The sequence below is a fragment of the Piliocolobus tephrosceles genome, chromosome 14 (assembly GCF_002776525.5).
Source record: "Piliocolobus tephrosceles isolate RC106 chromosome 14, ASM277652v3, whole genome shotgun sequence".
In the NCBI taxonomy this organism is placed as follows: Eukaryota; Metazoa; Chordata; class Mammalia; order Primates; family Cercopithecidae; genus Piliocolobus; species Piliocolobus tephrosceles.
In genome coordinates this window covers 39,146,615-39,173,888 of record NC_045447.1, presented here as the reverse complement: position 1 = coordinate 39,173,888, position 27,274 = coordinate 39,146,615, and the positions used below count along the sequence as shown (strand labels likewise).

The following is a 27,274-nucleotide window of genomic DNA, read 5'->3' as shown; positions in this document are numbered from 1 at the left end:
TTTTCCACATGAACCATTTCTAGCCTTGTGTGATTTCCGGGAATTATTCTACCTGTTCTTTTTCTGACCACGGGTACTTCCCTCACATGCATGTGTGGAGGAGTCCTTTGCTGAAGACTCAAAAGGAAAACCCTGCAGATCTCTAGCATTCTCTCTCAGCGTATTCCTCTCCTCTCAGTGCAACTAGCCCTTCACCATGCAGCCCTCTCCTCTCTGGTATTCTCTGATCCATGAATTCTGATAACCTTGGCATCTACAAATTCTCAACTCTGTTTCGTTAGTGTTAATTTTTCTTAAAACATCACAACAGATTAGTAGTGGGCAATAAATTTAAAAGTGATTTATTTTCAAACATGAACCTCTGGCTTCCTTTCTCAAACTTTTATTACTGTTATAACACTGCCTAAAAGAGCTTTCATGCTGGATCTGATGGCATCAATTAAATTTTTCTTATAAATGAAAGTGGTTTGATAGTGATTTTAAATTTATGTTTGGTAAATACATGTTCAATATGGTCTGATTTTTTTTTTTTTTTTTTTTTTTGAGAAGGAGTCTCACTCTGTTGCCCAGGCTGGAGTGCAGTAGCACGATCTCAGCTCACTGCAACCTCCACCTCCCGGGTTCAAGTGATCTGCCTCTGCCTCACAAGTAGCTGGGATTACAGGCACCTGCCACCATGCCCAGCTAATTTTTTTGTACTTTTAGTAGAGACGGAGTTTCACCATGTTGGCCAGGCTGGTCTCAAACTTCTGACCTCAGGTGATGTGCCCACCTCAGCCTCCCAAAGTGCTGGGATTACAGGCGTGAGCCACTGCGCCTGGCCGGTCTAATTGTTTTAAGCTTAATTGTTATTGTTTAGTTCTTAGATGATGTAAAAATTTTAGGAGTATCAAAAGAAGTTTTTGCTGCATCATTCTTTACCAAATTTTGAGAATTGTGCAGAGCAACGAATATAAAAATGCCCTAGAAATTTTTTTAGTGCTCTACTCTTATAATCTATGTTTTCTATGCATATATGAGGGCATTTTTATATTTCTGTCCTTTCAAATTATTTCTAGGTTGATTTTTTGGGGATGTATAAAGTACCAAAAATGTGTTTAATGTAGCTGGTCACATCTGCTAACATTTTAATTATTTGATTTTTAAATTTTGAATGAAAATAATATATGATATTTGGTGTTGATATTTATATTCTATATAAAATTTGGCTATAATGTTATCACATATTCCTATGGTTCCTATCAAATGAAAAAATTCCCACGATTCTGTTCCCCATTCTTTTTGAATGATACTCTGAAAGGTAACAATTGCCTTAGTAAAAATTAAAACATATATATTAAAAGTTCAGTCTCATTTTTTATTTACTCTCTAGTCTGTGGTTTCAGTGTTGCTTTTTTAAAATTCAGATTTTTAGTTTTCAATACTTTACACTATCATTGGCAAACATGTACAATTTTTCATATACAATAAGAATATCTTATGAACACTTCTTTTTATTTTTAATATTATTTTACATTCTCATTCTTTATATTTTCCATTTCCGGAGTGTTTGCAACATAGACAAAATACATACTCTTTTTCAGTAAAATAAAATAACCTGATTAGTGGGGGTTTTTGTTTATTTTATGATTTCCATAATTTTGTATGCAGTATTCTTAATAATTTCCTACTTGTATGTGTTTGGAAAATTAATTACCACTACTAAATCACTATCTTCTCTAGCTCGTATGTTTAAGTTTGGGTAGGTGAGTGGGGATTTCTATGGTAATGGGAAATAATCCTTTAGTGATGAAAAATGTAATACCTCCCCCCTCTCTTTTGTATAGTATCAAAGGTGTAGAATCTGGGACAAGTTGCATGAAGAGCATATCAATGCAGGACGTACAGTTCAGGTAAGGCTATTAACATTTTTTCTGCTAAATCAGTATGAAAAAGACAGTCTTTAGACAATTCTGCTAAAATATTACCTTTGCAGCTGAACCCTTTTATATACGTTTGTTACTGTTTCCTTAAGGATACATTTTTAGCAGAAATTGCTGAATCACATGCCATACATATTTTTAAAGTTTTGTTTTATTACCAAATTTTCCTCCAGAAATGATACACAGACTTACACTCTCACAAGCAATGCATTTTGTAAAATCCTTTAACGTTGGTATTACCCATTTCTTAAATTTTTACTAATTGATAGATTAAAATTGTGTCACTTTGTTGTTTTAATCTGGATTTGTAAATGCTTTGAAGGGTGAACTTTTTTTCAGGCTGCCTGGACAGTAATTTTTTTCTTGTTAATTGCCTGTTAATATATTTGTATATATTATATTATGTTGATGTCTTTTGTGAGAGCTCCTTATAATTTCAAAGATATTGATCTAATGTCTATCATTAGTATTGCAAATATTCTTTGCGAGTTATTTGCTTTTTAAAAAATAATATATGTACATGGTTTTAAAAGCTAAATACAGATAGATGGCTTATAATATCCTATATTCTCCACCTACAAGTCCTCCTACTTGGAAGAAACCATTGTTAATCCTTTTGGCCTTTCTTCCTGAAATTTATCTCTTTATTACTAAGTAACATGTGTTGACTGATATTTCTTGATTAATCAGGTTTAGATTTTTTTTTTCTTATGATAGGTAAAGCTCTAGCTTCCCACCATGCTCTCCTACTTCCCTTCCCCTATATAATTACATATATTACAATTTTTGGTTAAATTAATATAATATAAACTCATTATATGGATTATGGAGATATTGTTTTCTGGTAAGTCAAATAGTGCAATACAGTACCACCTTTTACTTTTTAAAAAGTTAATAATTGCCTCATTTTTTAGTTGCCTGGCTTTCTGTGTGTCTGCGGTTAATTTTCTCTAAATGCTCCACATCTATGTCACATGCTATCAGTATTATTTCTTTTTCTTTCTTTCTTTTTTTTTTTTTTTTTTGCGACAGAGTCTCACTCTGTTGCCCAGGCTGGAGTGCAATGGCGCAATCTCTGCTCACTGCAACCTGTGCCTCCTGGGTTCAAGCAATTCTCCTGCCTCAGCCTCCTGAGTATCTGGGACTACAGGTGCCCACCATGCCTGGCTAACTTTTGTATTTTTAGTTGAGATAGGGTCTCACCATATTGGCCAGTCTGGCCTCAAACTTTTGACCTTGTGATCCGCCTGCCTTGGCCTCCCATAGTGCTGGGATTACAGGCATGAGCTACTGCACCTGGCCAATAATATTTCTTATATGCTCAAATATATCAGTTCCATTCTTTATTTTAAAGATTTTCTTCTGAACTCTTCCTCCCCCTACTTCCTATGTGGACTTTCAAGGCTTGTTGTGCAGCTCCTGTTCTGGGACTTTCCTTGGCTGCTTTTGTGTGTTTACAGCTCTATTTTCCTAGGTATTATGCCCTCCTCATTTTTGGTTTATTCTGTTGTTTTATTGGAGTAGTCTTGCAGTAGCCCTCTAATTAAGGGTACCTTGGAGATAAATATAAGTAATTGTATTTCTTAAAAAAAGTGTTTGTTTTCTCGTGATATGTGATTGCTAATTTCACTAGATAAAGAATTCTAGTTGGAATTCTCTTTCAATATTCAAGCCTTTTTTGTTGTTGTTTATACTTAAAAAAGCTAGTATGATATCATTGCCCAGTTTTTTGTTTTGTTTTGTTTTGTTTTTTGTTTTTTGAGATGGAGTCTCGCTCTGTCGCCCAGGCTGGAGTGCAGTAACACAATCTCTGCTCACTGCAATCTCCACCTCCTGGGTTCAAGCGATTCTCCTGCCTCAGCCTCCTGAGTAGCTGGGACTACAGGTGCATGCCACCACACCCAGCTAATTTTTGTATTTTTAGTAGAGACGGGGTTTCACCATGTTGGCCAGAATGGTCTCAATCTCTTGACCTTGTGATCCGCCCACCTCAGCCTCCCAAAGTGCTGGGATTACAAGCATGACCTACCGCGCCCAGCTGATTTCCCAGTCTTTGTGTAGGTCCTGGTTTTGTTTGTTTTGTTTTTTCCCTCTTTGGGAGCTTTTGTGATTAGTTCGTCCCTGGTATTCTGAAATTTGATGATGATGTCATTGTGTTGGACTGTTTCTTTCTAAAAATTCATGTTCTTTAGTTCTGGGTAATTTTCTTAGATTTTTCTTTGGTCATTTATTCTTCTGTGTCTTCTCATTTTGCTGTTTTTTTTTTTTTTTTTTTTTTCTTTAATTCTAAAGGTCAGCAAACTGATTCAGAGGCTATGTCTGGCCTCTGTCCATCCCATTTGCTTACACATTTCTTTGGCTGCTTTCACACTGTAACAGCAGAGTTAAGTAATTGCAACAGAGACTGTATGGACTACGAAGCCTAAGCCATTTACTCTCTGGTTCGTTGTAGAAAAAATTTGGCAGTCCCTGTTCTGTTGGGTGTTGGAACTCTTGGGTTGCTTGTCTGATTTTCACTCTATTTTCTGAAAGATTTCCTCAGCTTTCTCTGTAACTTTTTCCTTTGAATTCTTTTTTTCTGCTATTATGATATTTAGTTTACAAGAGCTTTTTCTTGTTCTCTTTTCCTTTCTTGATAGCATTTTGTCTATGGGTGTAATAGTTTTTTTTGTTTGCTTGTTTTTCTGAGATATTAAAAACTAGATTGCTTGTCTTCTGGTGGACTTCACTTAAGGGTGCTTGGGCAAACTGGCATTTTCCTCAGGGATACCTCCAAATATCAGTATCTGGAGGTTGTTCTTATTTAGTTTTCTGAAGAAGAATTCTCATTTTCCCCCTACGGCAGGTAGGTGCTTATCTTACAAAGTTATAGAGGCAGATTAAAGACTTTTGGGCTTTCTTCAGTACAGGCTTTTTAGCCCTGTGCCTGGTGTTTCTGAATCTAGAGTCAGTTGCTCCAAAGAATACATCTGTGGTCCTCTTGAATTCAGAAAGGTTATTATAGCTGCAGTATGGTGATTAAATTGTGGTAAAATGAAATGAATTCAAGAGATCATTAGGAAGGGTTACAGAGGTCCAAGAAATAGATGTTAGTAGCTTAGAGATAGTGGAGATGAAGGAAAACAGATTGATTAGAGATTTAGATGGAAATTTGACTTATCTCTCTATAGCTGTATTTAATGCTTGCTAACTAGATTATAGTCCTAACAAGTAGAGACTATGTCTCCACTATTTGTATGTTCTGCAGCACCTGGTGCCCAGCAAGATTTGGTGTCTATTGAGTGGTACTGAGCATGTTAATGATTTAATGAGATTATTATGACTTAGATTTCTTACCATCTTCACTGTTTAATCTATCATTTAAAAATCACATGATTTGGTTGAGACATTGGCTATGGTCAAAGTATTTGTTTACTGACTTTTAAAATTTGCATGTATATTTACCATATTGACCTCCATCTGGCATAAAAGATTTATGGGTGCCATTAGAGTAGTAAGATTGAAGCTATTGTTAGATACAGGTATGTGGTGAGTTTTATTCATATCTGCTCTGAATTTTGTGTATAGATTTCTACTTTGCTAGTTAGTGTAAAAGTTACTTTGGGACAAATAATCTCATCAACAATTATCACAGATTTTCTAGATTTATCATCATTAGATTTACATAGTAAGAGCTATATTGTCACATTCATTATGGTGTCTTGATAAGAAGTTCTCAATTTAAAAATAGTTTAAATTATCAATCTTTTATGGTTCCTACTTTGGTGGCTTGTTCGAGAAATCCTCTCTTGGAGGATTCAAGAAGATATTTCTTTATATATTTAATTGAGTGTTTTAAATATTTTGCTTTTAACATTCAAGTCTTTAATCCATCTGGAATTGGTGGTATGAGATAGACGTCAATAAAATTTTGTTTTATTCCATCTTGAAAAATCACTTGTATTTCACTATTACTTGATTTCTGTGGTGCTACTTCTGAGGCATATTATAATTCCAGAGTTGCATGTAATTCCATATGTCTCTGACCTTTATTTTCTATTCCATTTGTCAGTCTATTCTGTACTAAATTCCACGTACTATCTTAATTATGACAGTTTTAAGATAAAGCTTGATATCTGATTGTACAATACTTCCACAGTATGCTTCCTTTTCAGGAGTGTTTTGGCTATACTTGGCTCTTTATTCCTCCACATGAAATTCAGAATCAGCTTTTCAAAGTCCATACACAATCTTGTTGGGAAGTTGGGAGTTGCTGACATATTTACAATATCTAGTTTTCCTGCCTGTGAATATGGGATGTTCTTGCATTTGTATTTATCTTCTTTAATATTTTGGAATCTTTATAGTTTTTTGCATACAGGTTGTGGTAGACTGTATTTTCTGAAGATACCCACAAAAATATCTCCCATTCCACATGGCCTTTTACATTATGACCTTGCTACTCTCCCACCAATAGGTGGAGTCTAATTCCCCTTCTCTTGAATCTGGACAGAAGTAAAGCTGCTTATTTGTTGACTTGCTAGTTTAATTTAGAACACATTGTAATTGCATTATTTTCCCCATTTTTGTCACTTGTCATACAAAAGTACAAAAGGAATATTTTACAAAGCTGTGTCTTCCTCGGCTCTCCTTCCCAAATACTTAATATTTAGTAACAACACTAATTGATAATAGAGGATTCTGAAAAGTATATCACAGTTTCTTCCTTGAAGGAACTTACCTAGACAGGAATTCACAAAACTTAAGTATTTAAACAATAGTTTAAAACCTTAGTAAAAGTTAATGTTAAGTCAGATATGATTAATTGACAATTGCGTGATAGAGACCAATAAATGATATAGTACCTGCTATCTGGATGCTAGATAAGGGGTATTATCCTCATTTTTCAGATATTAGAAAGCTGAAGAGATTTAGTGTTTGTCTAAGAAGTAGTAGGAAGCCACTTTATCTGGCATACTGTCAATGCTCTTAGTTGGCACTTAATAAGAATCTTTAATGAGAACCCATTCTAGTGTTATATTCTAGTGTTTTTATTTTAATCTGGAAACATTTTGAATAATAATTCAGGTGGATAGGGACTCGAGTGCTACACTTAATACCTATATAAGATGTTCATTAGATATTTATTAAATAAATGGACGGAGACCTTTTTCTCTATTGATTTTTACTCTTTTTGGTGGTTTAGTTGATGCTTGTTAAGCTATATATATTCTTTTTGGTGACTTTTGATGTTGAAGTAAGTGTGAAGTCATTATATTAGTATCAGTGCCTTAAGTATAATAGTTAGGTAATGAAAGTATAGTCCAGATTTATTTTAATTAAATAGCTATGACTCTGGAGCCCTTGGCAATAAATTATATGCTGTCTAGAATGTGTTTACTCTAAGTTATTTAAATGTTTACCAGTGGACTTCTGCTCTGTGTTTGTAAAGAAATCAGATTAATTATTATGATACCAAATGTTTTCTGCTGTACACAATTTGTTCTCAAAATTACATGTTGTAAAAACACATTAAGAATCCTTAAATCAATATTTTAAAAAGGCAAATATATGCATAGCCACTCTTAATCATTAAGTACATATTTAGCCATTTTTCAGAATTTTCAATTAACTTAAAATAATTACTTTTTACAGTTATCCATATAGATAAGTATATATTTGAGTATATTTTTTAATCTTTAGACAGAAGTTTTGGGACATTTCTGAAAGAAGGAAAAAAGCCATAAGTAGTTATAACATTTAGTTATAAAACCAAAGAGAACAGAAGAGAGAAGTTGTTTTTAATTTGTTGAAAGTGTAGCCATAGTTAACAGTTTACTATTTGTGCACTGCAAAGCTTGTTAAGTTGATATATGTTCTTTTTAAAAAACTTACATCAGCGATTATAGACCCCTTGATTAACTGCTGGATATTTCTGAAAATTTTCAGAATTTGGTACAATATCTGCTTTTCTGACTTGATTATTAGAAAAGCAGAAGCATTTGAACATTTACTGTGTTCTAGATACTCTTCTAGACACTGGGCATACAACTGTGGCGGTGGCAAGTGGAGAGAACAGAGAGAGATTTTTAAAAAATAAACAAATATGTAATATGTTAGATGATTATAAATGCCATGAAGAAAAGTAAAGCAAGTTAAAGGGAACAAAGAATCACAGAAGGTGTTGAGTGTTCTTTTAAATAAGTGGTGTTTGTGGAAGGCTTCTGATGACATTTGGGCAGAGATCTAAAGGAAGTGAAGACATAATCGATGGGGAATAGAATTGCCAGGCTAGGGATGACTCTGAGGTGAGAAGATGTGGCATAGTCAAGGAATAGTAAGGAGGTCAGTGTGGCTAGTGTGAGCAAGGAGAGTACAGGAGATGAAGTGAGAGATCAAGAGGGTCAGATCATGGAGAGCCTTGCAGGATATGGTATCTCAGAGTTAGTAGACAGCTTTTGGAATTTTCTGAGGTTCTTCCACTCTGCATAAATATTTTGAAATTCATTTATGTTGTAATGTGTATCAGTGTTTAATTCCTTTTTATTATTGAATAGTATTCTATTGTATGGCTATACCACTATACCACTGTTTGGCTATTACTAATAAAGCTGCTATGAACATTTGGGTACAAGTATTTCTGTGGACAAAGGATTTCATTTACTGTGGGTAAATACTTAGGAGTAGAATGGCTAGAACATATAATAGTTGTTTTTTAGGAAACTGCCAAGTTGTTTTCCAAAATGATTGTATCGTTTTATATTCCCACTAGTTTCTCCATTGTCCTTGCAAACAGTTAATATAGTCAGCCTTTTAAATTTTAACCATTCTAATTAAGTCTGTAATGGTATCTCATGATTTTAACCTTCATTTGCTTAATGATTAATGGTGTTTCTGTTTTCTTTTGAATTTTGATAAGTTAAAAACAACTTCTGTCTTTTGTTCTCTTTGGTTTTATAACTAAATGTTATAACTACTTATGGCTTTTTTCCTTCTTTCGTGAATGTTTTATTCCATTTTATCTCCTTGCCTTGCTAGCTAATACCTCTGTTATTTTAGTGGTTCCTTTAGGGTCTTTAATGTACATCTTATCACAGTTTATTTGCAAGTAGTATTATTCTATTTCACATGTGTTTAAGAAACTTAACAATACACCTCTATTTCTCCTCTACCAGCCTATATGCTGTTATCCTCATATATTTAGCTTTTATACATCATATATTTCATAACATTTAAATAGGCATTTTTAAAAAGTGATTTAGATATTAAAGAAAAAAATCTTATATATGTACTGGTGTCATTTCCATTTTTAGTGTGCTTAATGCCTTTATGTAGATCCATATTTCCATCTGGTATGGTTTTCCTTTTGCTGGAAAGATTTCCTTTAACATTTTTGTTAAAGGGAGTGTGATTCTGCTGTGACGAATACTTTGAGTTTTTGTACATCTGAAAAGTTTTTATTTCACCATTGTTTTTAAAAGAAATTTTGCTCTATATACATTGACTTTTTTCTTTCAGTACTTTAAAGATGTTCAGCTGTCTTCTCACTTGCATTGTTTCTGATGAGAAATCTGCTTAATTCTTATCATTGTTCCTTTGTATGTAATGTGTCTCATTTCTCTCACTGCTTTTATGATTTTCCTTTAATCACTGGTTTTGGGCACTTTGATTATGATAGGCTTTGGTGGCATTTTCTTCGTGTCTTGTGCTTTGACTTTATCGAGCTTCTTGGACCTCTGGATTTATCGTTTGCATCAAATGTGGAAATTTTTTGGCCATTATTCATATATTTTTCTGTCCCCTCCCTTCTCTTTTCCTTCAAGGGCTCCAATTACACATATATTAGGTTGCTTGAAGTTATCTGACAGTTCATTGATGCTCTTTTAATTCTGTTTGATTTTTTATCTGTGTGTTTTATTTTGGATAGTGTATATTGCCATGCCTTTATGTTTATTAGTCTTAGCAGCGGTAGTGTCTAGTCTGACATTAATTCATTCAATGTTTTCTTCATCTAACTCACATATTGTAGTTTTCTTCTCCAGAATTTTGATTTGAGTCTTTTTTATATCTTCTATTTATCTAATTAACTTTTTGAACACATGAAATACAATTGCAATAGCTATTTTAATATCTTTTTCTACTAATGCTAATATCTATGGCAATTCTATGTCAATTTCAATTCAGTGATTATTTTCCTCCTTATGGGTGATGTTTCCTTGTTTCTTTGTGTCTAGTGATCTTCGATTGGGTCTCTTTTACTTTGGTAGGTGCTGGATATTTTTATGTTTTTATAAATCTTATGTTTATATACAACAGTGAGCTTTGTTCTGGAGTGTAGTTAAGTTGCTTTGAAACTGTTTGATCCTTTAGGGTCTTACTCTTATGATTCATTAGGCTTAACTACAGCACTGCTCGGTCTGCAGCTAATTATTTCTCATCATGGGGGCAAAACCTTTTTGAGTGCTCTACTCAATGCCCTGTGAATTAAGAGTTTTCCCGTTTTGGCTGGTGGCAACAGGCACTGTCTCCAGTGTTGAGTGAGTGCTGGGTACTGTTCCCTCTAACTTGTTCAGGTGGTTCCCTCCCCAGCTTTGGGTAATTTCCTCACATACATGCTCTGATCATCAGTTCTTTGCTGAATCCTGGTATTTAGTGACCTCTAAATACCCATGTATCACTGATCCCTCTGCATATTTCCAGGGCTCTCTCTCCCTGTGCTGTATGTACTCTCCTCTCCAGTTAAGTGAACTGTGCTCACCTTGGACAGAACCAGAAGTCATCTATTATTGTTTTGAAACTGCAAATATAGTATACTTAACAATTTTCTTCTCTGGGATAAGAAAACATTAGGATTAAGAAACATTTTGTGATCAAAATTTGAAACTAAATGAAAGAGTTGGAAATTGTTACTACTGTAATAGTTCACTGAAGAACATTAACTTGGCTTTTATAGAAATCTGATAAAGGCTAGGCGCAGTGGCTCACGCCTATAATGCTGACATTTTGGGAGGCCAAGGTGGATGGATCTCCTGAGCTCATGGGTTCAAGATCACCTTGGGCAACATGGTGAAACTGTCTCTACAAAAAATAGCAAAAAATTAGCTAGGCATGATGGTGTGTGCCCTGTAGTCCAGCTGCTTGGGAGGCTCAGGTGGGAGGATCTCTTGAGCCTGGAAGATTAAGATTGCAGTGAGCCATGATCATGCCACTGTACTCCAGCCTGGGTGACAGCATGAGACCCTGTCTGGAAGAAGGGAAGGAAGGGAGGGATGTAGGGAGGGACCTGATGAGAGGAAGGGAGGGAAGAAGGAAGGAAGCTACCAGCCTAGCTTTTTCTTCATAATAGTGATAATGTAGAACTTGTTGAGGTCACAGATTTCTGGGATCCACATTAGAGATTCTGATTCAGTAGATTTCGGACCACATTTGGAAAGATACTGCTTTGGAGAAGCTATCCCAGTTCCGTAAGTACACGGATGCACAAAAATAAAATCAGCCATGGAATTTGTAGATGTGAGATGTGACTTTCATGATTTTACTAGGAAACACGTAGAACATTTGAGCTGTCTACTTTTTAATTTTTTTAAAAGGGGGATGATTTAAAAGGGAGAAACAATAGAAAAGAGAGGGAATAAGGAGGAGAGTGGAGAAGCAAATGTAGTCGACTGGTTAGGAGAAAAGAAGAAACAAGGAGAAGCAAAACCGACAGAGAATGGAAAAGAAGGCCGGGCGCGGTGGCTCAAGCCTGTAATCCCAGCACTTTGGGAGGCCGAGACGGGCGGATCACGAGGTCAGGAGATCAAGACCATCCTGGCTAACACGGTGAAACCCTGTCTCTACTAAAAAATACAAAAAACTAGCCGGGCGACGTGGCGGGCGCCTGTAGTCCCAGCTACTTGGGAGGCTGAGGCAGGAGAATGGCGTAAACCCAGGAGGCGGGGCTTGCAGTGAGCTGAGATCCGGCCATTGCACTCCAGCCTGGGCGGCAGAGCGAGACTCCGTCTCAAAAAAAAAAAAAAAAAAAGAATGGAAAAGAAGATACAAGAGTAGATTCCAAAATTAATGCTATTAGGATATGAGTTCTTTTAGTTTATTGTGAGATTTAGAGAAATTTATAACTTAAATTTTGCCTTAAAATTCTTATGAGCTTATTAATCAGGATTTAGGATCCTTGACCTCTACTCTGATTGGCATAGGTTCTACAGAATCTCAGGGAGGACATTAAATCTAAAACACCATCAGTTGTAAGACACACTGTTATTCTGTATACCTCTAAGAAAGAAAAAAGTACTGCCAGTTAACTATGCACAATGCTTTTTACCATTTATTTTAAGATACTTTCCAATTTTAGAGATGTTAAAATGTGGACAAGATACTGTGTTCTAAAATTGATGAAATACAGTATTTAGAAGGCTTCACCCCCTACCTCGGTCTTTTCCCAATCTACCTATTTAGTATGTTCTATTTTCCCATTATTATTTTTCAGAGACAGCACAAGTCTTCCCTCCTTGAGGAAGCCTACCTAGATCCTTACTGTATGATATGTTTCAGATTTCCTTTGAGCATGTTTCTTCTGCCCTTTTCATTTTGAATATTTCCCCTTAATAGAGAATCAAAGCAAAATAGGAGTTACATAATTCTGCTTTCTCTGCATCATCTGCTAACACTGCACCATCTGCCCCAAGCAGTGGGCCTGAACTTTCTTTCTTGTTGTTACTCTACATGTATTTTTTAAGTCCTTTTTATTGTTCTTAACATTTTCTCATCAACCTCCACTCATTCTGGGCTCTTACTTTACTTACAAGATTCTCCTTGTTTTACAAGTCTCTTAAAATTCTGAACTTATCATAGCACACCTTACACAACAACCATATTGGATTCTTTAGATGCCACTTTCTTTTCTTTCTTATCAGATTAACTTATTTTTTATTTTTTGAGAGGCAGTCTCGCTCTTGTCACCCAGGCTGGAGTGCAGTGGCATGATCTTGGCTCACTGCAACCACCACCTCCCAGGTTCAAGTGAGTCTTCTGCCTCAGCCTCCCAAGTAGCTGGGATTATGGGTGCCTACCACCATGTCCGGATAATTTTTGTATTTTTAATAGAGATAGGATTTCACCATGTTGACTAGGCTGGTCTCAAACTCCTGACCTCAAGTGATCTGCCCGCCTCGGCCTCCCAAGGTGCTGGGAGTACAGGTGTGAGCTTAACTGTTTTTATAGTGTCAGATTAACTTGTTTGTATAGTGTAAGAATTTTACTTTTTTTTTTGAGATGGAGTCCCGCTCTGTCACCCAGGCTGGAGTGCAGTGGTGTGATCTCAGCTCACTGCAACCTCCACCCTCCAGCTTCAAGCAATTCCCCTGCCTCAGCCTCCCAAGTAGCTGGGATTACAGGCGCATGCCACCACGCCTGGCTAATTTTTTTGTATTTTTAGTAGGGATGGGGTTTCTTCGTGTTGTCCAGACTGGTGTCAAACTCCTAACCTCAGGCAGTCTGCCTACCTCGGCCTCCCAAAGTGCTGGGATTACAGGCGTGAGCCACCGCGCCTGACCTAGAATTTTACTTTTTAGAAACTATCTCTTTTTCAAAAAACTTTATTTCAGTATGATTTCTGCTATGGCATCATATAGCTTTTTTCTTTAAACTTGATCAAATTCTCTTTCCTAAAGAATCGCTAATCCTAGTGTTCCTTCTAATTCTTGTGAACTGCAAGATGGCATCATGGTTTCTCTCTCATGCGTCTCACTTCCACTTCATTATTTTATGCTTGTATGTCAGAATTAATTCCAAAGGAGTAGTTATTTTCATTATTTCTTCCACCTAATGAAACATGGAATGTTTCATATGCTAGTGACTTATACTTTTCTAGGGAAGAATTTTAGTTGGTTTCTTGATAGTTGGGAGATCCATGTTGTTGGACCACTACTTTGCCACTTTGTGGAAAGTGTTAAGAAAGCATTCATTCTTTTACCATATTGATTAACTCATATCATATACCAGGGACCAAACGTGGCCATTAGGATATTTGACAAAGAAATTAGACACAATCCTCGTTCTTAGAAACTTTACAGTTTAGTTAGATGTTAATATCTTTATCCAATATACTTCCACAATAAAATTCCTACTCAGTTTTACCCCTACTCAAATGCTTCCACCTTGTTTCTGTCCTGAGGTTAATTGACCATACAAGGCAATATAGTATTATTTTCTGAAAGTATTATTTAAACTTTTTATTGTGAAATATAACTTACATATTCTAAAAAATGCCTAAAATATAAATATACACCTAAATAAATTATTATACTGTGAACACTCATGTATCACTACTCAGATCAAGAAATAGACAGTTGCTGGTATCCTGGAAGCCCATGGCCTCTTCCCAATTACAACCACCTTTTCCCCTGCAAAAGTAATCACTATCTTGATATATATGGTAAATACTTTGTACCTTTTCTGTATAATTTTAAAGCCAAAGTGTGTCCTTAAGACTGTAGTTTAATTTAGCTTGTTTTTGAACATTATATAAATTGAATTAAACAAGATATCCTTTGTGTCTGGCTTGTCATTTACCTATGTTTTTGCCTATAACAATAGTTCATCCATTTTCATTGTTGTATGCTATTTAATGAATATACCATAGTGTATCCATTCTGTTGATGGACACTTGAGTTGTTCAGTTTATATTATAAATGCTATTAACATTCTTGTATATTTTTACACATGTGCACATATTTCTGTTGAGTATATTCCTAGGACAGGAATTGTTGGTTCCTTAAGCATACTTATTTTCAACTTTAGTAAGTAATGCCAAGCTATTTTCCGAAACAGTAATGTTAATTTTACATTCCTTCCAGCAGTGAATACAATACTGTGGGCACCACATCCTTACCAATACCAATATTTAGTATTGTCAGACTTTAATTTTAGCTGTTCTGGTGGGTAAGTTAATTGTGGTTTTAATTTACATTTACCTGATTATTCATGAGATTAACTTTTCATGTGTTTATGAGACATGCCCATTTAGAGTTCTTGCCTACATTTCTGTGCGTTGTTTGTATTTTTTTATATTGATTTGTAAGACTACTTTGTATGTTCTGCCTATGACCCCTTTATCGGTCATATGTGTTGCAGTTATCTTCTGCCACTCAGTGGTTTACTTTTTCACTGTCCTAGTGGTGTTTCTTGATGACTAGAAGCTCATTTAATTTAAAGGTTATCAATCTTTTATAGTTGGTGATTTTGTGCCATGTGTACTTTTATTTTTATTTTTTAGAGAAGGGATCTCCCTTTGTCACCCAGCCTGGAGTGTAGTGGCACAAACATAGCTCACTGCTGTCTCGAACTCCTGGGCTCGAGGGTTCTTCCATGTTTAAGAAATCTTTCCTACCCAGGGTTACAAAGATATTCTTCTATTTAAAAGTGTTATTGTTTTGCCTTTCACATTTAAGTCTACAGTCCATCTGATTGATTATTGTATATGGTGTGAAGTGGTATATCCAACTGTGTGTTTTTTTTTTTTTATAAGGATACCCAGATTACTAAGCCTAATGTTTTGAAAACTTCATTTTTTTCCCCAGCATTGCTCTGTAGTGCTACTTTTGTCATAAGTCAAGTGCATATATGTTTGGTTTGTTTCTGGGCTGTTTCACTGTGTATTTGTCTATTCTTGCACTAATGCCATACTCTCTTAATTACTATGGCTCTATAATGAGTTTTGATATCTAACAGAGGAAATTCTCCTACTTTCTACTTCAGAAGTGATTTAGATAGTCTCAGCCCTGTGCATTTTCGTATATATTTTAGAATCAGCTTATCAAGTTTCACCAAAACAAAACAAATTATCAATTAACCTTTTGTAAATTTATTTGAATTTATTGAATCCCTATATTTGTTTTTGTTTGTTCGTTTGTTTGTTTCTTTGTTTTGAGATGCAATCTCGCTCTGTCACCCAGGCTGGAGTGCAGTGGCTTGATCTCCGCTCACTGCAAGCTCTGCCTCCCAGATTCAAGCAATTCTTCTGCCTCAGCCTCCCAAGTAGCTGGGACTACAGGCACATGCCACCTCTTCTGGCTGATTTTTGTTTTTGTTTTATTGAGTCGGAGTCTCACTCTGTCACCCAGGCTGGAGTGCAGTGGCGCAATCTTGGCTCACTGCAACCTCCGCCTCCTGGGTTCAAAAGATTCTCCTGCCTCAGCCTTCCGAGTAGCTGGGATTACAGGTACCCACCACCACACCCAACTAACTTTTTGTATGTTTAGTAGAGACAGGGTTTCACCATGTTTGTCAGGCTGGTCTTGAACTCCTGACCTCAGATGGTCTGCCCTCCTCAGCCTCCCAAAGTGTTAGGATTACAGGCATGAGCCACTGCGCCCACCCAGCATTTTTAATTTCCATTGTGATTCCTTCTTTGACTTGTGGGTTATTTAGAAATATGTCTTTCTTCATTATTGGACATGAAATATTTACAGATATATTTTATGAATGATTTCAAGTTTAATTTTATTATGATCAGAGTACATGGTCTGTATGACGTCGGTGTCAATATTTTTGAAATTTGTCAAAACTTCCTTTAAGACTCAATATATAATCCATTTTTATAAATGTTCTCCATGTGTATTTGTATGTTTTTTACATGTGTATTCTCACCTTGTTGGGTGTAATGTTCTGTAAAATTTATATATAGTTTGTGTTAAACATATTGTTCAAATCTTCTATATTAACTTACATCCTTTTGTCCATTTGTTCTGTTAATTACTTAAAGGCATTAAAGCCTTCCCTTAAGATTGTAGATTTGTTTAAATTTTTCTTTATAGTTCTTGTCTGGTTTTGCATTATTATGTATTGTGGGTATGTTATTAGGTATACTTAACTTAGGTGTTATTATATATTCATGGTACAGGTATTATAAAGTGATTCTCTTTGTTTTCAGTAATGTTTTGGCTTTAAAGTCTGTTTTTTCTGATATTGCTACAGCAGGTTTTCTTTGGAGAGGAAATGTTAGGGTTAAAGTGATTTATCTTTTTTATCTTTTTACATTGAACCTTTCTTTATGTTTTAGGTACAATCACTTAAGTTTTTAAAAATTCAGTCTATAAATCTTCATCTTGTAACTGGAATATTTATCTCATTTTTATTTAATGTAATTATTGATATATTTAGGTTTAAATCTTTCACCTTATTGCGTGCTTTCTATTTCTTACACATATTTTTAAAATCTCCATAATTACTTTCTTTTGTATTGATCTTTTTTTTTTATTATACTTTAAGTTCTAGGGTACATGTGCATAACATGCAGGTTTGTTACATATGTATACTTGTGCCATGTTGGTGTGCTGCACCCATCAACTCGTCAGCACCCATCAACTCATCCTTTACATCAGGTATAACTCCCAGTGCAATCCCTCCCCCCTCCCCCATCCCCATAATAGGTCCCGGTGTGTGATGTTCCCCTTCCCGAGTCCAAGTAATCTCATTGTTCACTTCCGACCTATGAGTGAGAACATGCAGTGTTTGGTTTTCTGTTCTTGCAATAGTTTGCTGAGAATGATGGTTTCCAGCTGCATCCATGTCCCTACAAAGGACACAAACTCATCCTTTTTTATGGCTGCATAGTATTCCATGGTGTATATGTGCCACATTTTCTTAATCTAGTCTGTCACTGATGGACATTTGGGTTGATTCCAAGTCTTTGCTATTGTGAATAGTGACACAATGAACCTACGAGTGCATGTGTCTTTATAGCAGCATGATTTATAATCCTTTGGGTATATACCCAGTAGTGGGATGGCTGGGACATATGGTATTTCTAGTTCTAGATCCTTGAGGAATCGCCACACTGTTTTCCATAATGGTTGAACTAATTTACAATCCCACCAACAGTGTAAAGGTGTTCCTGTTTCTCCACATCCTCTCCAGCACCTGTTGTTTCCTGACTTTTTAATGATTGCCATTCTAACTGGTGTGAGATGGTATCTCATTGTGGTTTTGATTTGCATTTCTCTGATGGCCAGTGATGATGAGCATTTTTTCATGTGTTTGTTGGCTGTATGTATGTCTTCTTTTAAGAAATGTCTGTTCATATCCCTTGCCCACTTTTTGATGGGGTTGTTTGTTTTTTTCTTGTAAATTTGTTTGAGTTCTTTGTAGGTTCTGGATATTAGTCCTTTGTCAGATGAGTAGATTGCAAAAATGTTCTCCCATTCTGTAGGTTGCCTGTTCACTCTGATGGTAGTTTTTTTTTGTTGTGCAGAACCTCTTTGGTTTAATTAGATCCCATTGTCAATTTTGGCTTTTGTTGCCGTTGCTTTTGGTGTTTTAGACATGAAGTCGTTGCCCATGCCTAAGTCCTGAATGGTGTTACCTAGGTTTTCTTCTAGGGTTTTTATGGTATTAGGTGTAACATTTAAGTCTCTAATCCATCTTGAATTAATTTTCGTATAAGGAGTAAGGAAAGGATCCAGTTTCAGCTTTCTACTTATGGCTAGCCAATTTTCCCAGCACCATTTATTAAATAGGGAATCCTTTCCCCATTTCTTGTTTTTGTCAGGTTTGTCAAAGATCAGATGGCTGTATATGTGTGGTATTATTTCTGAGGGCTCTGTTGTGTTTCATTGGTCTATATCTCTATTTTGGTACCAGTACCATGCTGTTTTGGTTACTGTAGCCTTGTAGTATAGTTTGAAGTCAGGTAGTGTGATGCCTCCATCTTTGTTCTTTTGACTTAGGATTGTCTTGGCAATGCGGGCTCTTTTTTGGTTCCATATGAACTTTAAAGCAGTTTTTTCCAATTCGGTGAAGAAACTCATTGGTAGCTTGATGGGGATGGCATTGAATCTATAAATTACCTTCGGCAGTATGGCCATTTTCATGATATTGATTCTTCCTATCCATGAGCATGGTATGTTCTTCCATTTGTTTGTGTCCTTTTTTATTTCACTGAGCAGTGGTTTGTAGTTCTCCTTGAAGAGGTCCTTTACATCCCTTGTAAGTTGGATTCCTAGGTATTTTATTGTCTCTGAAGCAATTGTGAATGGAAGTTCATTCATGATTTGGCTCTCTGTTTGTCTGTTACTGGTGTATAAGAATGCTTGTGATTTTTGCACATTAATTTTGTATCCTGAGACTGCTGAAGTTGCTTATCAGCTTAAGGAGATTTTGGGCTGAGATGATGGGGTTTTCTAAATATACAATCATGTCATCTGCAAACAGGGACAATTTGACTTCTTCGTTTCCTAAGTGAATACCTTTGATTTCTTTCTCTTACCTGATTGCCCTAGCCAGAACTTCCAACACTATGTTGAATAGGAGTGGTGAGAAAGGGCATCCCTGTCTTGTGCCAGTTTTCAAAGGGAATGCTTCCAGTTTTTGCTCATTCAGTATGATATTGGCTGTGGGTTTGTCATAAATAGCTCTTATTATTTTGAGATACATTCCACCAATACCAAATTTATTGAGAGTTTTTAGCATGAAGGGCTGTTGAATTTTGTCAAAGGCCTTTTCTGCATCTATTGAGATAATCATGTGGTTTTCGTCTTTGGTTCTGTTTATGTGCTGGATTACGTTTATTGATTTGCGTATGTTGAACCAGCCTTGCATCCCAGGGATGAAGCCCACTTGATCATGGTGGATAAGCTTTTTGATGTGCTGCTGGATTCGTTTTGCCAGTATTTTATTGAGGATTTTTGCATCGATGTTCATCAGGGATATTGGTCTAAAATTCTCTTTTTTTGTTGTGTCTCTGCCAGGCTTTGGGATCAGGATGATGTTGGCCTCATAAAATGAGTTAGGGGGGATTCCCTCTTTTTCTACTGATTGGAATAGTTTCAGAAGGCATGGTACCAGCTCCTCCTTGTACCTCTGGTAGAATTCAGCTGTGTATCCATCTAGTCCTGGACTTTTTTTGGTTGGTAGGCTATTTAGTATTACCTCAATTTCAGAGCCTGCTATTGGCCTATTCAGGGATTCAACTTCTTCCTGGTTTAGTGTTGGAAGAGTGTAAGTGTCCAGGAAATTGTCCATTTCTTCTAAATTTTCTAGTTTATTTGCGTAGAGGTGTTTATAGTATTCTCTGATGGTAGTTTGTATTTCTGTGGGGTCGGTGGTGATATCCCCTTTATCATTTTTTATTGCGTCTATTTGCTTCTTCTCTTTTCTTCTTTATTAGTCTTGCTAGTGGTCTATCAATTTTGTTGATCTTTTCAAAAAACCAACTCCTGGATTAATTGATTTTTTTGGAGGGTTTTTTGTGTCTCTATCTCCTTCAGTTCTGCTCTGATCTTAGTTATTTCTTGCCTTCTGCTAGCTTTTGAATGTGTTTGCTCTTGCTTCTCTAGTTCTCTTAATTGTGATGTTAAAGAGTGTCAATTTTCGATCTTTCCAGCTTTCTCTTGTGGGCATTTAGTGCTATAAATTTCCCTCTACACATTGCTTTAAATGTGTCCCAGAGATTCTGGTATGTTGTATCTTTGTTCTCATTGGTTTCAAAGAACATCTTTATTTCTGCCTTCATTTTGTTGTGTACCCAGTAGTCATTCAGGGGCAGGTTGTTCAGTTTCCATGTAGTTGAGCGGTTTTGATTGAGTTTCTTAGTCCTGAGTTCTAGTTTGATTGCACTGTGGTCTGAGAGACAGTTTGTTATAATTTCTGTTCTTGTACATTTGCTGAGGAGTGCTTTGCTTCCAATTATGTGGTCAATTTTGGAATAAGTGCGATGTGGTGCTGAGAAGAATGTATATTCTGTTGATTAGGGGTGGAGAGTTGTGTAGATGTCTGTTAGTTCCACTTGGTGCAGAGATGAGTTCAATTCCTGGATATCCTTGTTAACTTTCTGTCTCGTTGATCTGTCTAATGTTGACAGTGGGGTGTTGAAGTCTCCCATTATTATTGTATGGGAGTCTAAGTCTCTTTGTAAGTCTCTAAGGACTTGCTTTATGAATCTGGGTGCTCCTGTATTGGGTGCATATATATTTAGGATAGTTAGCTCTTCCTGTTGAATTGATCCCTTTACCATTATGTAATGGCCTTCTTTGTCTCTTTTGATCTTTGATGGTTTAAAGTCTGTTTTATCAGAGACTAGGATTGCAACCCCTGCTATTTTTTGTTCTCCATTTGCTTGGTAGATCTTCCTCCATCTCTTAATTTTGAGCCTATGTGGGTCTCTGCATGTGCGACAGGTCTCCTAAATACAGCAAACTGATAGGTCTTGACTCTTTATCCAATTTGCCTGTCTTTTAATTGGACCATTTAGTCCATTTAGATTTAAAGTTAATATTGTTATGTGTGAACTTGATCCTGTCATTATGATATTAACTGGTTATTTTGCTTGTTAGTTGATGCAGTTTCTTCCTAGCATCGACGGTCTTTACATTTTGGCATGTTTTTGCAATGGCTGGTACTGGTTGTTCCTTTCCATGTTTAGTGCTTCCTTCAGGGTCTCTTGTAAGGCAGGCCTGGTGGTGACAAAATCTCTAAGCATTTTCTTATCTGTAAAGGATTTTATTTCTCCTTCACTTATGAAACTTAGTTTGGCTGGATATGAAATTCTGGGTTTAAAATTCTTTTCTTTAAGAATGTTGAATATTGGCCCCCACTCTCTTCTGGCTTGTAGAGTTTCTGCCGAGAGATCTGCTGTCAGTCTGATGGGCTTCCCTTTGTGGGTAACCCCACCTTTCTCTCTGACTGCCCTTAACAGTTTTTCCTTCATTTCAACTTTGGTGAATCTGACAATTATGTGTCTTGGAGTTGCACTTCTCGAGGAGTATCTTTGTGGCGTTCTCTGTATTTCCTGAATTTAAATCTTGGCCTGCCTTACTAGGTTGGGGAAGTTCTCCTGGATGATATCCTGAAGAGTGTTTTCCAACTTGGTTCCATTTTCCCCCTCACTTTCAGGCTCCCCAATCAGACATAGATTTGGTCTTTTCACATAATCCCATACTTTTTGAAGGCTTTGTTCATTTCTTTTTCCTCTTTTTTCTCTAGACTTCTCTTCTCACTTCATTTCATTCATTTGATCCTCAATCGCTGATACTCTTTCTTCCAGTTGATCGAGTCAGTTACTGAAGCTTGTGCATTTGTCACGTATTCCTCATGTCATGGTTTTTATCTCTGTCAGTTCGTTTATGGCCTTCTCTGCATTGATTATTCTAGTTATGCATTCTTCCATTCTTTTTCCAAGATTTTTAGTTTCTTTGCGCTGGGTATGTAGTTCCTCCTTTAGCTCTGAGAAGTTTGATGGACTTAAGCCTTCTTCTCTCAACTCGTCAAAGTCATTCTCTGTCCAGCTTTGATCCGTTGCTGGCGATGAGCTGCGTTCCTTTGGAGGGGGAGATGCACTCTTATTTTTTGAATTTCCAGCTTTTCTGCCCTGCTTTTTCCCCATCTTTGTGGTTTTATCTGCCTTTGGTCTTTGATGATGGTGACGTACTGATGGGGTTTTGGTGTGGGTGTCCTTTCTGTCTGTTAGTTTTCCTTCCAACAGTCAGGACCCTCAGGTGTAGGTCTGTTAGAGATTGCTTGAGGTCCACTCCAGACCCTGTTTGCCTGGGTATCAGCAGCAGAGGCTGCAGAAGATAGAATATTGCTGAACAGCGTGTGTACCTGTCTGATTCTTGCTTTGGAAGCTTCGTCTCAGGGGTATACCCCGCCGTGTTTGGTGTGGGGTGTCGGTCTGCCCCTAGTGGGTGATGTCTCCCAGTTAGGCTACTCAGGGGTCAGAGACCCACTTGAGCAGGCAGTCTGTCCGTTCTCAGATCTCAACCTCCATGTTGGGAGATCCACTGCTCTCTTCAAAGCTGTCAGACAGGGTCGTTGGCATCTGCAGAGGTTTCTGCTGCTTTTCTTTTTTTGTTTAGCTGTGCCCTGTCCCCAGAGGTGGAGTCTACAGAGACATACAGGCCTCCTTGAGCTGCTGTGGGCTCCATCCAGTTGGAGCTTCACAGTGGCTTTGTTTACCTACTTAAGCCTCAGCAATGGTGGGCGCTTCTCCCCCAGCCTCGCTGCTGCCTTGCTGTTAGATCGCAGACTGCTGTGCTAGCAATGAGGGAGGCTCCACAAGCATAGGACCCTCCTGGCCAGGTTTGGGATATAATCTCCTGGTGTGCCGTTTGCTAAGACCCTTGGTAAAGCGCAGTATTGGAGTGGGAGTTACCTGATTTTCCAGGTGTTGTGTGTCTCAGTTTCTCTGGCTAGGAAAAGGGATTCCCCTACCCCTTGCGCTTCCCAGGTCATGTGATGCCTAGCCCTGCTTCAGCTCTCGCTGGTCGGGCTGCAGCAGCTGACCAGCACCAATTGTCTGGCACTCCCTAGTGAGATGAACCCAGTACCTCAGTTGAAAATGCAGAAATCACCCCTCTTCTGTGTCGCTGGTGCTGGGAACTGGAGACTGGAGCTGTTCCTATTCAGCCATCTTGCCCCGCCCCGATCTTTTTTTTTTAGTTTATCTAATTTTTTCCTTTCTAGTTTAGGAACTACATTTGAGCCTTCTGCATGGATTTCACCAACCATGGAACAAAAATATATTTTAAAAAAAAAGGATAGTTGCGTCTGTACTGACTCTTTTCCTTGTTACTGTTCCCTATAAAAGTACAGTATAACAACTATTTATATAGTATTTACATTGTATTAGGTATTATAAGTAACCTGGAGATAAAGTATACAGGAGGATATTCATAGATTATATGCAAATATGACACCATTTTATATAAGGGTTTGAACATCTATGGATTTTTGGTATTTGCAGGGAGTCCTGGAACCAATCCTCCATGGATACCAAAGAATAAATGTATATACTTTCACTGGAAATTACAACATACATATTTTACTTAGAAGTACAGATAACATCAGTTCCTTAGACTATTTTAGTTCCATGTATGCCCTGCAACTCAAATGCTATTTTTATATAAATATTTCTAAACCCCACAGACATTATTATTGTTGTTTTAGTAGAGTTACTGGTCATCTAGATTTACCCACTTTTTAGCTTAAATGGTTATTTTTGAAGGTCACCATTTAATATTTCTCTTACTGAAGGCAAATACTCTCAGCTTTTGTTTGTCTAAAAATATTTTTATTTTACCTATGGTCTTGAAAGATATTTTTGCAGCATATAGAACTTTAGGTTTATAGTAATTTACTTTCTATACTTTGAATATATTGTTCCATTGTCTTTAGGCTTTTGTTATTGCTGTTGAGAAGTCATTATAATCTTACTGTTTCTTTGCAAGATACTCTTGTCTGTAGCACTTTTAAACATCTTTTCTCCTTCTTTTTCTCTCTTTTGGCTAGGTGTATTTTTCCTTTTATTTATTTTTCTCAGGATTTGTTGACCTTGAATTGTGGATGGATGTTTTTCTTCAATGTTTTGAAAATTCTCAGTCATTATCTATTCAAATTCATTTTCTGTCTTCTTCTGGAATTCTAAGTAAATGTATATTGTACTCTTTTCTGACTATATCTTCTGTATTTCTTAACTTTTCTTCTGTATTTTTCACTTTCCTTGTTTCTATTTTACATAGTTTTACATACATAGTTTCTTCAGATGTGTTTTCCAGTTTATATCTTTCTTGAACTGGGCCTCATATGAAGCTAAACTCATTTATTAAATTCTTTTGAACCATATTTTAAAATTATAGAATATTCATTAAAAAGCCTGTATGTCGCTTTTTATAGTTTCCAATGGTCTGCTAAATTTTCAAGCTTATTTTTATGCCTTTGAACAAAATAACTGTAGTTTTATAGACTACACTTGCTCATTCCCACATTACATGTCCTTTTGGATGTTTCTGTTCCATGTTGTTTTTGCTGTTTCTTCCTCATGCTGCATATGTCCTCATGTGCTTGATAATCTTTGATTGATTGGTGGACATTTTATTTGAAGCATTATTTATAGAAATTATTTGAAGCTAGGGATGATGTTATCTTCCTCCAGATATTTTCATTTGCTCTCCTAAGCCCCTGGGGGCACTAACTTTCCTAGATTATTTTTATCCAGTTTTAGAGCTTAAGGTTTTTTATGAGCTACTTGAGACTGGAGGCCAGTCTGCAGTTCTTGCAAGGGCTGTTGTATTTTAGGATTACCTGTGTTCTTAGGGTGGAGCTCTGACGATCCCAGCCAAAAGTACCAGAGTCCTTATACTTAGCAGGTCCTGGCATGGAAATTTAAATCCAAGCTTTGTGAGCTTGTACTCTGGTATGCAAATACTCCCAAAGCAAATGTGGCCCTGAGTTCAGGACTCATCTCTCTAGATTTCTGTCTTTACCCAATTGTTGTCCTATAGTTACTTATTATCTTGTTTACTTTCTGATACTTTTCAAGTTTTTTTTTTTCTTTTCGTTTGTTTTGTGATTTGATTTTTGTTCAACTTTTTAAGTAGCCATTAGTGGGAAGGTTAGTCTGAATCACCTAGTCTGCTGTTTTTAGAAGCAGAAACACCTAACTTTATGTTCTTCACATATGGTTTTACCATCCTGTTCCCTCTATTTGATTTTAGAGCGATTCCCTTGTTGCCCTATCCAATGTAGTAGTTCCTAACTACATATGACTGTTGAGCACTTAAAGTGTAGCCAGTTTGAACTGAGATGTGCTGTGAATGTAAAATATTACCAGATTTCTAAGACTTACTACAAATAAAACAATTTAAAATATTTTGTTTATAATTTTTATAATTGCATATTAAAATAGTATTTTAGCTATGTTAGGTTAAATAAAAATATTATTAACATTAATTTCCCTTGTTTCCTTTTACTTTTTAAATGTAATTTTTGAAATTTTTAAATTACATATGTGGCTTGTGTGTGTGATTTGCATTATGTTTGTGTTGGATGCTGTTTGCTATGTAATAAAGTAGTTAAGAACATAAGATCTGTGGCCTGGATTTGATTCCTGCCTATACTATTTACTAGCAGTGTAATCTTGGGCTACTTTTTGAGCTTGTTGCTTTAATTTTCTCTTCTGTAAAATGAGAATAATGGTAATACCCATTTCAAAGATATATTGGGAGGGGAAGATAAAAGATGTAAAGTAGTCAGCACAATGGATAACTTTAAGTGTTGATAAAAATTTAGCCATTATTTATGTTTTTGTTATTATTGTTTATATTATTATAGTATCAGATTTTATACTTCAGTGGGTTTTTTCTTTCTCTCCCTCAAAATTTTCCACATTACACATAGTAATAGAGTTCTCAGCTGGCTACTGTAATTTGACTGGGGACAGACATATGTACAAATTATATAAGAGAGGAAGATGTCACAAACAAATGCTCATTAAGTTTGACTGTAGAAAATTTTTAACGCTCCTCCAAGATAATATTACCTAAAATATTTCTGTAGACTGGCAACTATATAACCAAGCTTTATAATTATGGTCCAGAAAGGAGTCACACAGCCAGGAAATGGTGGTGTGTTGGAAACAGTATTGTTCTGGAACTTGAGGCCTGGGCTGTAGTCCTAATTCAGTGAGATGACATGCAGGACTGGCAGCATGTGGAGAAATAGGCACTGTGTTTATCTAGACTCCAGTTTCCTTATTGTAAAATTGTGAGGTTGGATTAGATGCTCACCTATGCCATTGTATAATTTTAACGTATTAATACCTACATTTCACATATTTTGAATCTACAGTTTAATTATCCTTAGGTTTTTGAGCTCATATTAGAATGGTAAGAGACTGAAGATAAGGTTACAGGAAGTATAGAGTTATGGTAAGATAGAGGTGCAGTTTTTTCACCCAGAAAAGTCTTACAAGATGCTTTAGGTTGTAACTAAACTATTTTTTTTCTAGAATTGACTTTAATTTTACTACAGTAAAATGGAAACTTTAGATTGTATGATATTAAGATACTCTATAGATAGGCATTATGATTTTAGTTTAGTGGAAAGATTGCTGGCCCTATAGAAATACCTGGGTTTTAACCCCAGTATTGCCACTAGATAACCAAGTAAATCCTAAACAGATTTTTTTTGTTTTGCTTTTTCTATATGTAATAATTTGGACTATAGTAATATAACACCTCACTCAGAGTATGCACTTGAAAAATTAATTAACATGTACTGGTCTGTCTACTGTATAGGATTTGCATTAATATTGTGAAAACACTTTAGGGAAAAATAATTTAAAATATATGAATAGACATATAACTTTTTTGAAACATCTTACTTTGATTATTTTTGCAAATTTGTCTTATTAATCTTAAAGGGATAGTTTCTTTGTTTTCAAAGTATAGACCATTGAGAAAGAGGGAAAGCTCCCTGGTATATTTTATGAAGCTAGCACAACCTTAAACCTGTTAAAGGAAGTTTAAACCTAGTAAAGATAGTATAAATACACAAACTGTGTACATGCACACATGTATATACACACACACACACACACACAC

General features: G+C 36.2%; 1 protein-coding gene across 3 annotated transcripts in view; it reads left to right on the top strand.

Annotated features, from left to right (window-relative positions):
• Positions 1 to 27,274, top strand: part of STX17 (syntaxin 17) — a 76,987-nt gene that overhangs the window by 20,465 nt on the left and 29,248 nt on the right. For all 3 annotated transcript variants that reach the window (XR_004228468.1, XM_031934118.1, XM_031934119.1), the window contains exon 3: positions 1,827 to 1,892. Coding sequence is in view for 2 of the 3 variants with exons in the window: in XM_031934118.1 (XP_031789978.1) it covers positions 1,827 to 1,892 (66 nt within the window). In the remaining variant the exon portion in view is untranslated. The remainder of the gene's footprint in view (positions 1 to 1,826; positions 1,893 to 27,274) is intronic.